Source organism: Eleginops maclovinus, chromosome 1 (genome assembly GCF_036324505.1).
Source record: "Eleginops maclovinus isolate JMC-PN-2008 ecotype Puerto Natales chromosome 1, JC_Emac_rtc_rv5, whole genome shotgun sequence".
Taxonomy (NCBI): domain Eukaryota; kingdom Metazoa; phylum Chordata; class Actinopteri; order Perciformes; family Eleginopidae; genus Eleginops; species Eleginops maclovinus.
The window spans coordinates 19096664-19109246 of NC_086349.1; the positions used below are offsets into that span (position 1 = coordinate 19096664).

General features: G+C 41.9%; 2 protein-coding genes across 3 annotated transcripts in view; one reads left to right on the top strand and one right to left on the bottom strand.

Annotated features, from left to right (window-relative positions):
* Positions 1-104: 104 nt before the first annotated feature.
* Positions 105-2229, top strand: LOC134864500 (uncharacterized). Of its 2 annotated transcripts, none has more exons than XM_063883536.1 (6): positions 105-379; positions 483-619; positions 718-845; positions 966-1025; positions 1138-1327; positions 1478-2229. In XM_063883536.1, the coding sequence occupies exons 1-6, from the start codon at positions 370-372 to the stop codon at positions 1586-1588; spliced, it is 636 nt and encodes a 211-aa protein (XP_063739606.1). In that variant the 5' UTR covers positions 105-369; the 3' UTR covers positions 1589-2229. The 2 variants fall into 2 exon arrangements, with proteins under 2 accessions (XP_063739606.1, XP_063739615.1); XM_063883545.1 differs by having other exon boundaries at positions 486-619.
* A 33-nt stretch (positions 2230-2262) lies between these two features.
* Positions 2263-12583, bottom strand: part of LOC134864494 (protein disulfide isomerase Creld1) — a 10901-nt gene continuing 580 nt past the window's right edge. The window contains exons 2-11 of the mRNA XM_063883523.1: positions 12010-12130; positions 11839-11921; positions 11539-11649; positions 5597-5688; positions 5273-5452; positions 5071-5166; positions 4891-4974; positions 4428-4523; positions 3686-3826; positions 2263-3595 (exon numbers count right to left, since the gene is read on the bottom strand). Coding sequence (XP_063739593.1) covers positions 3375-3595; positions 3686-3826; positions 4428-4523; positions 4891-4974; positions 5071-5166; positions 5273-5452; positions 5597-5688; positions 11539-11649; positions 11839-11921; positions 12010-12126 — 1221 coding nt within the window. The 5' untranslated portion in view covers positions 12127-12130 and the 3' untranslated portion in view covers positions 2263-3374. The remainder of the gene's footprint in view (positions 3596-3685; positions 3827-4427; positions 4524-4890; positions 4975-5070; positions 5167-5272; positions 5453-5596; positions 5689-11538; positions 11650-11838; positions 11922-12009; positions 12131-12583) is intronic.

Below are 12583 nucleotides of genomic sequence, written 5' to 3' on the forward strand. Positions count from 1 at the left end.
GAGATATCTTCCGACTGCATCTGGGTCATCTACTGTCACAGGCTAATAATCTTTCTGTTTGAGAGCACTGATGCATGTCCTTACAGTCTACGCAGCAGCTTTGTTTATGACGGGGGGGTAACTTGATTCCCAAGGCAACTGTTGCCACCGCAAAACACTAAGTGAATGCATAGGCATGTTCCAGTTAATCTCTAACTAGTGCTGGTGCACTCATTTGCTGTATTTAAATTTGTGTTATGATTTACCAGAAATCAGAATTAGCAAGTTTAAGAAAATCATTTAATTGTTCAGGTTATTTGACACGTTGAGACTTTTCATTCTACAAAGACTTCTCTGGTGGATGAACAGAAGAACAGCTTGAACTACAAAATGAGACTACGTAAGGAAACAAAGTCATTTTTTACATTTGTTGTCTGTTTTAGTGACACTAATAAAATCTTAAACGTGCTGTGATTTAGTTTTTTAAATCTTCATCACCACAGCAGCTATCTCTATAGCTTCCACCCCCGTGTGGATTCCTCAAAACACACATCCTGTACGGCAGAGTCGCTGCCTGGTGGTCACCCAAACTACATTTCCCTGCATCTCAGACTCTGCCCGGCTGTGGGCAAGTACTCAGGTGAGCAGAGATTCATTGTCTGGCTGTCTCATAGGAAGAAAGTGTTTGAACCGAAAATCAAACAAACAAACACAAAAACACATGAATCTGCTTTCTAGAGTATCCCTAGACTGAATCCTCTACATCCACCTTCGGTTCATAAACGCATTGTCAGTCTTGAGACACCAGCTGTTCACCACCACAACCACCAGAGGACACTGATAATGCAGAGGAGAGAGCACCAGAGGTAGGAGCATCTGAACAATACCCCATTACCATTTTAAAACTGAAAATCACCAATGCTTTACCCATGTTTTAGAAGAGCTGAGTTTAAAAGTCACTAACTTGTAATTGGTTGATGTATCAGGTATCACCAAGTGTGGAGAAAACCTTTTTATGGATCCAGCGGTGAGAGAGATGAGTACAGGTACAATGAAACACTTTCACCTTCTGAACTGTCTATTTCTATAATCCGATAAAATCTAAATGTGTACTACATTACATACTGAATATTAAAATTCAGTGTTGACATCCTTTAGGAAGGAGATGTTAGAGCATTTAAAGAGGCAGATGGAGGAGAAATGCATTTCACTGAAGCTGCAGCTGGCCAGTAAAGTGAAGGAAGCCGAGTATGTACGGGAAGTGGACCGCCTAGCACTGTCCAGTGAAAGAGAGCTAAGGATCCAGCACAGCAAAGCAATGACAGCCTACAGAGATGAGAACAAGAGGGTAAAGTCCAACACGACATACATTATGTAGCCACTGCTAATGCTTTCACACTGAACTAATAATGCTTTAACATGGTGCATGTTCTCAGGTTACAAAAATATAGGAAGTGTTTGAGGTTTTTCCCCATCTGTCTCTGGTGTGTGTGTGCAGCTAATGGAGCAGAGCTGGAGGGACAGAGCACTCACACGCTCCCAGGAGAACCTGAAGGAGAGAGAGCTGCTCTGCCTCAACCCCATTAACTGGAGTGGAACATTGAAATAGGTCAAACCCTCAACATCCAGAGTCAAAACTTCAGGCTCGCCTCGCAGCGGTGTTTGGGCATGCATGAGATTCAGATGAAACTGGGATGCAACATATTCTGTACATGTAATTAGTGCGGTGGTAGCTTTTAAAAAACCTAAGGGTTTTTCTAAACACAGAACCAAATGAAAATTATGATTTCTTACTTTATCAATGTTGCGTTATTTACAGCTGTTGGTTCCAATAAAGTAAAAGGCAGTTGAAAGACTTATGAGCACTTGGGCATTGAATTCCTTCACCATTATCTGACTGAGGATGGGCAGTTGTTTTTTGTTATTTTCAAGAATCAAAACTGACAATGCCTTAATTACCCACAATGCAACCCAACCGCCAACAAGCGTGCTCTTTTTGACAACAGCCCTAGCCAAACAGCTCTCTCTGGAGAAACCAAATACTTAACAGCTTTTTTCACCAGAGTTTATGGAGTATTTCTCCCCAAAACCTGCAAAAAGACTGATTGGAAAAATTTGTGAAGTTCCCCTTTAATGGTTTCTCTCGGTAAATGACTTTCTGCATGTTCTATAATTTAGAATGACATGCGCAGTAGCAGAAACTCAATGTCCACAAGTTTGAATGTCGTAATCACTGTTCAAAGAGCTTAAGAGGCCTTATAAAAGGTAATTAAAACATTTGAATAAAATCATAAAGTGTGACAGACTTTTTATTGTAAAGCAAACCAATATGACAAATAATGACTGTGGAACAGTTTCCCTATGAAGAAATCAAAGGACACAGCAGATGGTTGGGTAAAAAGTGACATTCTGGGGGCTCCTAACATGATGCTACTACATCTGCTAAAACTACAAATCACCAGATGAAAAAAAACAGAATGAGAATACACACAAATACACAGGAAATGTCAAGAACAAAATATGATAACAATTTAAATATATAAATATTGCTTTCAAATAAATAAAAAAGGCAACAGAAAATCGCTTTAGTCATCCAGATCCAGAGTTGGTACTTACCTAAAGCACATTCCTTCACACACTCATTAAACGGTCGATAGCAGTAGTGTTGGTGATCCAGCAGCTGGTAAAGTCAGTCTTCCATGCCAAATTAGACAATAAAATAATGCATACAGTGTAGTACCTTTCATTTCAAACCCTATTTTCATGCACTATTACTAAAGAGAATCATTCAGCAGGTAAAGAGGTAAAGTGTAATTCTGTGAAAATAAATAAACCATGAGCTCATAATGGAAACATCCCAGGGTTTCAATGAACTTTGCTTTTTGGGCGATAAAGTAAATTCCTAACATCAGTAGCTTGGGTGTTTTATCGAAATGCACATTCAGCCCTCTGGATTCCCTCTGCTTTACAGCTTTGAGATAATAAAAAACATGATGGACATAATGAGTGGAGGTTTCGATAGTGTGGAAGAATAAACGACATCATTTCAAAATTGAGGCATGAGACATCCAAATGCATAACAGATTTTAACAATCAGTAGTGGTCTTCATGTCACCCTTGTGCCCAACAGAGTTGAGGTAGGGGACTAAGTTCATCTCCTTTATATCAGTGCAGTGTTGCTTTGTCATTCCTCCTCCAAGATTAATGGCTTCACAGCCTTCAAGTTCTCCCTTATTATCCTATTCATAAACATAAATGAACTCAAGTCCTTTCAAGTAACTCCCAAAAAATCCCTGAAAGGTCAGCATTGCAGGGATACTTTCCTGCCCCCAGTTCAGTCTTATTCACCTGAACTGGTATTCCGGTGTCCTTTTCCAATTGAGGCTCTGGAAAGTCTAGCGTCCCTTGAGAAATCCATCCAGCATTAGGTCTCCCTTTTCTGTCAGCCAGTATCCAGCCATGGCAGCTACACCTCCGATGAAAATGGCCGTAAAAACCATGTCACCCTTAGCAGCGAGCGTAGCTATGGCACAAATAACAACGCCAAAGAACATCTGCTGCAGTACGAGGACTTCATCGTCTGTCATGTCGTCAAACAGCCCCTTCTCTGGGCCAGCTGAGCAGGAGGAGGAAAAGGAAACGTAACCAACTGATCTGAGCTGTTAGCAATATATGTGTTTGGACATATAGTGGTGCGACTGCTTACCTGGAGGCTTATTCTCAACACATATGCTATCTCTTCTAATGAATCCATCAGCACAGTCACAGTGGAAAGAGCCCTCTTCATTGATACAGGCCTCATTGAGTCCTGGGCATGCTATTGCACGATCACTACATTCATCTATATCTGTGAGAGGAAGAAAAGAAAACGGTTTAATGCGGTTTCACACCAAGCGCTATAAGCAAATTCCTGCCTCGCGTTACTATTGCAATCGTTTGATTTTGTTCCCATCGCTGAACTATGACGGCTATCAGGTTAACTACAGTGGTATGAAGCCTTAAAATGATTCAATTGTGATTTAATTGCAATTAAAGGATCAAAAAGGTAGTCTGAAAAAGTACATCATGATGCTGGTCTATGCTAAAATTGTAGCTGCTCAATCAAAAAAAACATAATTTCAATAAGGCATCAATACGGCAGCAATGTTGTAGATTATAAACATAGATATCCAAATACAGTGGAACTTCTAAAGATTATAAAAATGTCACAAGCACCAGGTAAAATTTCCTGTCTTGATGTGAGCACCGTTTGAATTTTTTTAATCCTTCAGCGCAAATCGAGGTCGACCATCTAGACACGAGCTTGGTGCCCATCACAGGCATCCATTGCGCTTAAAGTCACCTTTCATTCACAATGATTTGGTGTATATTTTGTCTAAGTCTAATCACAAACAGTGGAGTACAAAGTTGTGACTGAGAAATTCAATTAAAAAGCGGTATATTCTTACCAAGACACTTTGCTCCTCTCAATTTGTAGCCACGGGCACATTTCTTACAGCGGGCAGGGCCACTACCCATGCAACCAACACATGCCTGGTCGCAGCCTGGATACAACAAAAGCAGAGTGATCAACCTCTCTCCAAAGAGGGTAATAAGTGCTATATTGTATGAATAACTGAATTTGTCACACAGTGGAACATTTTTCCAAAGAAATGATTAAAGAAATAAACAGTAGATTAATCAATTAAAAATAATCATATTTGGTTCCACAGGAAAACCATTTAAAAGCATAAGCTGCTATCACATGTTTTGCAAATGTAACTTAAAGCCTGACTCTTTTTCAAAAATAATCAAAAATCAAACTAGCTGCAGAAAAAATGACATAACTTGAAAGAAGCGGGCTTGCATGATTTTATTAGGAGCAAACTGGTATACTGGCAAGCAAAACAGCAACTGCACATGAGTACATACCTCTGCACTCGTATGAACCTTCTGTGTTGTGACAGTAGGTGTTAGAAGGACAACGAGCCAGCTCTGTTCCACACTCGTCAATGTCTAAGAGACAAACAAGGGCAGTCAAACAACACACATCCAGAAAACTAGCACAGAGTTGATGAAAGGCTACATTATGACAGCTAAAGCCAAACTCACCCACGCACTTGTTGTCATGAAGGATCCAGCCGGGTTTGCAGTCGAGGCATGTATAACTCTCTGGCCCTGCACATTTCTTACATGAGTGGTAGCAAGCTGCAAAGGGTGCAAGACGAGGAGACAGAGGAAAGGGCAATTTAAGATGACCTCAAACTGAATTTAAATATATGTGGAGGGCTGAAACAGGTTGAATCTCAGGCACCTGCACAGGTTCCTATGCTGTTGTTGGAGCTTTTCTCTCTGTAGTAGCCATCCGCACAGCTCTGGCACAGACGTCCCGAGTATCCGGGATCACAGACACATTCTCCATCTCCGAGGCGAGTCCCTTCCCCCTCGCAGCGGCCCAGACCTCCACACACACCATCAAGGCTGGACAGACATTCTGTGTTGAAGAAATATTCTCATTATATCATTCTTTTTAAACCAAATCTTGGAGTTTGCCTGTGGATTTGGAATATTTATAAGTCTTAATCACTCTTTAAGTTTTCAACACTGATATAAGGAAGCTTCTTAATGTTTCTCACACCTTTGCAGTCAGGTCCAAAGCGTCCGGGTGGACAGCAGAGTCTCAGCTCCTCTATGCACAGCCACTCAGACAGGTCTGGTGCTTCCTGCTGCCTACAGGACACATACATCATGTCAGTCATGAAGTGAAAACAGAGAAAGGTAAAAGGTCTTGTTGGTCTTTGTGATTTATGGAGAACATCGGGGGAATGAAATTGAAGATTTAAAAAAGGAATTGTGGGGGTCACGTGACGATGGTTGGCTGAAGGCTGTGTTTTCGCAGAGCTCCCGTGACCATGTAACATTTATTGCAAATTATTTAGCCATTGTGCTGTTTTCTTGCCCAAATTTCGCAACCCCGGTGTAACTCACGACAATGAAGTCAAGCGGACAATCACAGAAAGAAAAACCATCGAAGCAGAGACAGACTCAGCCGAAAATCTCTGACCATGCTTCGATACTAGCTGTGGCGCCGCCATTAGCTAATGCTAGCACCATGACTGATGCGAGTGCATTGGACATTTCTGCTATTATAAGAGAAGTCTCCAAGAATATTGGTGAGGTTATGGAACAGAAACTATCCAAGTTCTCTGACACCCTAGACAAAATTACGAGCCGCCTAGATGATCAGTCCAAACGTATCGGCGAGGCAGAACAGCGGGTCTCCAATGTGGAGGACCAACTGGCCACCATGGAACGACGGCTCAAGGAGATGGAGAAGTGTAGTGCGGGTATGGCTCAAAGACTGGACGAGGGGGAAAACCGGAGCCGACGGGACAACATAAGAATCCTCAATTTTAAGGAGAATGCCGAAGGCAACAACTCTATTCAGTTCTTTGAGTCCTGGCTTCCAACAGCCCTTGGGCTTTCCACTGCGAAGGGTCGCATTAAAATCGACCGAGCCCACCGGAGCTTCGGGCCAAAGGGTAATCGTCCTCGTCCAGTGATTATCAAGCTTCACAACTCGCGGGACAAGATGAAAATTCTGTCGGCGGCGAAGAAGGCGCAGAATCTGGAATATGCGGGTTCCCCTATCTACATCGCTCAAGATCTGTCCCTGGCTGTTCGAGAGAAACGTCGCTCCTTCAATGATGTCTGCCAAAAACTTCTGGATAAGAAGATAAGGTTCGTGATGCGGTATCCTGCCAGGCTCGTCGTCAACTACAGAGGGTCCGAGCATACATTTGAAAATGCATATGAGGCACAAACGTTTGTGGACGGTTCTTTGGAGTAATATGTTACCGGTGAGCCTGGCATGCACTGGCTTGCTATATCCTTGTACATGTAGGTAGGCATTATTAGTTTTGGACACGTTGCAACTATCTTTTACTGCCTTTTTCATTTTATTTTCAACTAACTAGCCAATGATAATGTATTTAGAAAACGGGCAGGGTGGCCTTTGTATGGGCGCGGGGGCTGCATGGAGAGTTTTTGTTTAGTCCTTTTTCCCTCTCCGTAGTGATGACCTCTTTCGGTGTCGCGGACTGCTGTGCTACCCTTTGGGTGTTTTATTTTTACTTTCTTAAAAGTTTATTTTTGTTAATAACTCTTTACATTTGTCTGTTTCTGACCCCAGTTGGGGTATTGTTACATGGGCCGCGGTTCAAGTACGGCCGTTTTTTGTTTGACAGCACCACCTCTTGTCGCTTGCTTAACGTTAATGTTGATCATATCTCTGCAGACGGTCATCCCGCCACTGATGCGTTGTGTGTGATCTTAGCGACATGTATTCAATCTTTACTGCTATGCGTTTTAATAAGTAGGCTATCAGTCACGGTTACAGACGTAGTGTGCATATTGCATAAACTAGCCCAATATCAATGAGTGTAACTAAGATTATCACGTGGAATGTTAAGGGGCTTAACAATGTAATTAAAAGACGCAAGGTTCTCTCCTCGCTCAAAAAGGATGCAGCTCATATAGCATTTTTACAAGAGACTCACCTTTCTGATCTTGAACACTTAAAATTAAGAAGGGATTGGGTTGGCCAAGTTTTCTACTCCTCCTTTAACTCTAAGAGTCGTGGAGTGGCTATATTGCTCCATAAAAAGTTACCCTTTACTTTAGAGAAATGCACAAAAGATTCTGAGGGGAGATGTGTTTTGATTACAGGTTTTTTGTATGGGGAGCGTCTTACATTGGGGTGTGTATACTCTCCCAATACATTTGAAATGTCTTTCTACTCCAAATTGCTGGCGGATCTATCTTCTGATATCTCACATCTTACAATATTAGGGGGAGATTTAAATACCTGCTTAGACCCTGTGTTGGATCACAACCCCTCCAAGACCTCCCGCCTTTCAAAGATGGCAGAGGCTACTAAAGAGCTTTGTTGTGATCTGAATTTATTTGACACCTGGAGGACACTTAATCCTAAAGCTAGAGATTACACTTTTTTCTCCCGCCCACACGGCTCATTTTCCAGAATTGACTATTTTTTTACATCAAGGCAGGCTCTGGATAGGGTTAAACTATGCTCCATCAAGGCAACTGCTCTCTCAGATCACTCACCTGTTTATCTTGAATTTTCTCCTCCTTACTATGATCCAGCATCACGACACTGGCGCCTAAATCCAGCTCTGCTTAGTAATACCAGTTTTCTTAAATACTTAGAGGAGCAGTTAAAACTCTTTTTCTCCATCAACGAAACTCCTGACGTGTCAGCATCTACAGTATGGGAGACTGCTAAGGCATACTTGAGAGGTGCGATCATATCATATACGTCTGCTAAAAAGAAGGAATCACTCAAGCAACAAATAGAGCTAGAACAGCACATATCTGATCTGGAACGGGATTTTAAACTGTCCTCTTCTAATTCAGTGTTACTAAAGTTAGATGCAGCTCGCTCGGCCCTTGACCATCTCCTCACTCAGAAAGCGGGAGCGGCTATCTTCTATGCCAAGCATCGTCTGTTTGAGTCCGCCAACAAACCAGGCAGACTATTAGCTCGTCTAGCAAGGGGTAGGACTGACTCCAATTTAATTTCTTCATTAAAGGACAGTAGAGGAGTGCAACACTTTCAAACCAAGCAGATGACTGAAATTATGAAAGACTTCTATCAAAGCTTATACTCTTCAGACCTCTCTGATAATACAGAGGATAGGAATAGGTTCCTCGAGCATATTAATTTGCCATCTCTCTCTGATGAGAGCAGGAACACTCTATGTCTTCCCATTACAGAAGAAGAAGTATCTGAGTCAATCATGTCATTGCAAGGGGGTAAGGCCGGTGGTCCTGACGGGTTCTGCCCTCTGTTCTTTAAGAAGATGGCTGCTTTAATTGTTGGTCCGCTTACCAGAATGTATGTGGATTCTTTTGATAAAGGTTCATTGCCACAGACGCTTAATTTGGCCAATATAGCACTCATCTTAAAGACAAATAAACCTTCGGATTGCTGCTCATCTTACAGACCAATAAGTCTGATTGGGATTGATTGTAAGATACTGTCAAAGCTGCTAGCCAGGAGACTGGAGGCTTTGTTGCCCACATTAATCAACCCCGATCAGACAGGGTTTATCTTGAACAGGTCCTCTCAAACAAATGTTCGGCGCCTTCTTAATGTATTGCAGTATGCCCACTCAACGGGAGACAGAATGCTTTGCGTCTCTCTTGATGCGGCCAAAGCTTTTGATAGAGTTGAATTTGATTTTCTTTTCAATGTACTTGAGAAATTTGGGTTAGGGGTTACATTTATTAAGTGGGTGAAGGTGCTATATTGTTCCCCTATGGCTAGGGTATTAGTCAATGGCTGTGCATCGGAGGTTTTCCATCTGGGAAGGGGCACAAGACAAGGGTGCCCACTGTCCCCTCTGCTGTTCGCATTGGCCCTCGAACCCTTAGCTGAAGCCATACGTTGCCATAGTGGGATTTTTGGAGTCAATCTTGGAGGCGTTGTACATAAGCTGGCACTATATGCTGACGACATAATTCTTTTTCTAAAACAACCTGAGGTCTCTATTCCGGCTCTTATATCAACTATAGACACCTTCGGCAGCTTCTCGGGCTATAAAATCAACTATGATAAATCTGAGGCTTTACCGTTAGGTAACTTCGGGACCAGGAATGCGTTGGTAAACTTCCCCTTTAAATGGTCGGAATCTAGTTTCACCTATCTAGGCGTGAAGATTACAGCTGATTTGAATAGCCTCTACAAGCTAAATTTTGCTTCAATTGTCACTACAATAAAGACAGACTTAAATAGATGGTTCGATCTCCCATTATCTTGGATGGGTAGAATAAACCTGATTAAAATGAATATCCTCCCAAGGTTGCTCTACCCTATGCGGATGCTCCCTCTAACGATAAGGAAATCTGTCTTTAACGACATTGAAAGATCTGTCTCCAAGTTTATATGGCACGGTAAGAGGCCACGCCTCAGAATGAAAACGTTACAGCTGCCCAAAGAAAGGGGGGGTCTCGCCCTCCCCAACTTCCAGTTCTACAATTGGGCCTGTCACGCACAAATTGTGTCAGGTTGGCTGAGACACTTCTTAGACCCTGGTGGAGAAACCCACATAGATGCTTGGCACTGTCCCTCTATATCTCTACTCAGCCTAGTCACATGTGATGCTTCCCGGCTTCCATCTGAGGTGAAAAATAGCCTAATGATGGTGAGTACAATTAGAACATGGAGAGACATTGTGAAAATGGTTGGTAGAAAGGGATACTCCACAATCTTGCACCCCATAACCCAAAACAGTGCCTTCCCTCCAGGGTTGGGCACGACCATTTTCCAGAGCTGGTATGATAAAGGGGTTAAAACTATTGGTGACCTGTTTGTGTCCAATACGTTGCTATCATTCGAACAACTTAGGGCAAAATTTGATATCCCATCCAATCAATTCTTTGGCTTCCTGCAGGTCAGGCATTTTATTAACAATCTGAGTTTCCCAATAGATAAACCAATAGCTACTCTTATAGAATCTTTTTTATTACATTACCAGGGCATTAAGAATTTCATTTCTCACTTTTATGGAAAGCTACAATCGGTCAACACAGTTAATATTGACAAGATCATAAATGTATGGGAGAGAGATCTGGGACTTGAGCTTGAGGAGGAGAAATGGTCTGATGCCTTGGAGTCAATAGGGAAAACTTTTCTTTGCAATAGACTCACTGAAAGTCAGTATAGAATCCTTCACAGGCTTCAGCGCACACCCCAGTTCCTCAATGTTATTGACCCAAAGATCTCTCCTCTATGTACCAAGTGTAAAACAGGCATAGGCTCATACTTTCACTGTGTCTGGGAGTGCCCCCTCATATCTAAATTCTGGGAAAGGGTAGCAAGGGAACTTGGCAAGATCTTTAACAAAGATGTAAATAAGGAGCCTGGTCTCTTTTTGTTGAATATTGTGAATGATGACTTGTCTATGCCATACATGCAGGAAAAACTTTTGTTCAAGCTTCTACTTTTGGCAAGGAGGTGTATTTTATTTCAGTGGATCAAGCCTAGGCCTCCTACTGTACACCAGTGGCGCGGGGAGATTTTCAAAGTCTTACCAATGGAGTGGCTGAGCGCAGTCTTGAAGGGTAATGAAAGTTCCTTTGATAGGCTGTGGCAACCCTTTTTTGACCATATTCCCCTCAGTGTCTCTGATATCTTAAAAAGGGGGCGCCACGCCCTGGTCTGGAGTCCTCCTGGTGGCCCCTAGAGTGGGAGAGACTGCTAAAGGCTGTTTCCCTATGTTGTTACTTTGCTTTCATTCCCTCTTCGGTTTAACCCCTCATTCCAGAATATTTTATCTGTCTGTACTGACCCATATATGACATGATGTTAGTGTGCTGCTGTCTGCTGTCTGCTGTCTTTTGCTTATCATTTTATTGTTTTGTTATACGTTGTCTGTTTGTATATTTGAAAATCTCAATAAAATATTTGAAAAAAAAAAAAAAAAAAAAGGAATTGTTGTTCTTGGTGCACCTTCGGGCTCTGTAGTGATTCACATAAAAAACATGTTTTACATTTACCTGTGGAACCACCATGTCTCAACTTGGTCTTCGATCTGCTCCAGCAGCTGGTTACATTCAAAATCTGCTTTTTCACAAGCAGCTTCTACTATCTCAAGGAGTCGAGTCTCACTGCAACAAAAGAGCAACAGTTGGAGATGTAACACAAGACAAGATAAGTAGATTAAGATATCATTACCTGCCTCCCCACCCCCAAACACCGGAGATGCATTCCCCTCTGCAAGTACTGACTGATAATAACCATAGATAGAGGTAACTAAATAAAATGTAGGTGGGACTCAAATGATCACTTTGTCTTACCTGCGTGCATATTTAGCCAGCTTTTCTTCTTCCCAGGCAGTGTTTCCTCCCCCAAAGTTCTTGTTGGCTGTTCTCTCCAAGCCCTGAAAAATAGGGACAATTTGAGACTCAGGATTAATGAAAACAAACTTTGCTCAAAGAGACAAGCACAAACAAAAGTAATTGCTGTACCTTGATGAAGCTCTCTGTGAGTTTTCGGCAGGTCTGGCACGGTGCCGTCTGCACTCTCACCACAGAGAGCTCTGAGAGAAGCACCAGAGCAGGCAGGAATGGCCAGGCCCACCACATGATGCTTCAGAAAAACACAAAATCAGTAAGGTATGGGGAATGTGTGCAGATTTACATACTTTTCAATGACCATCCTAACAAGTACCCTCAAATGCACCTATACTCAGAGAAACTTACATATAAAAAATATATCAGCAAACATATAAACAAGGACATCTGTAGGCTTCATAATAAAGCAAATCAATACAAAGCCATGTAAAAAACTACATAAACATCAAGCAAAGCATAAGGTTAAGTATTTATTTGGTGGTGATCATTTATGGTGATTGAGGACTGTAGTGTTGTACTTAAACTTGATTGCATTATATTGCTGTTCTCCTTTGTGATGTCAAACACTACTTATATTATAATTATAACTATACCATATAACATACCGATTTAAGTACGTTTAATGGTTAGGGTGATATTTAAAAAGAAAAAAACAATGCAATTCTCAAGTAGCTCAATAAGTGGTCTG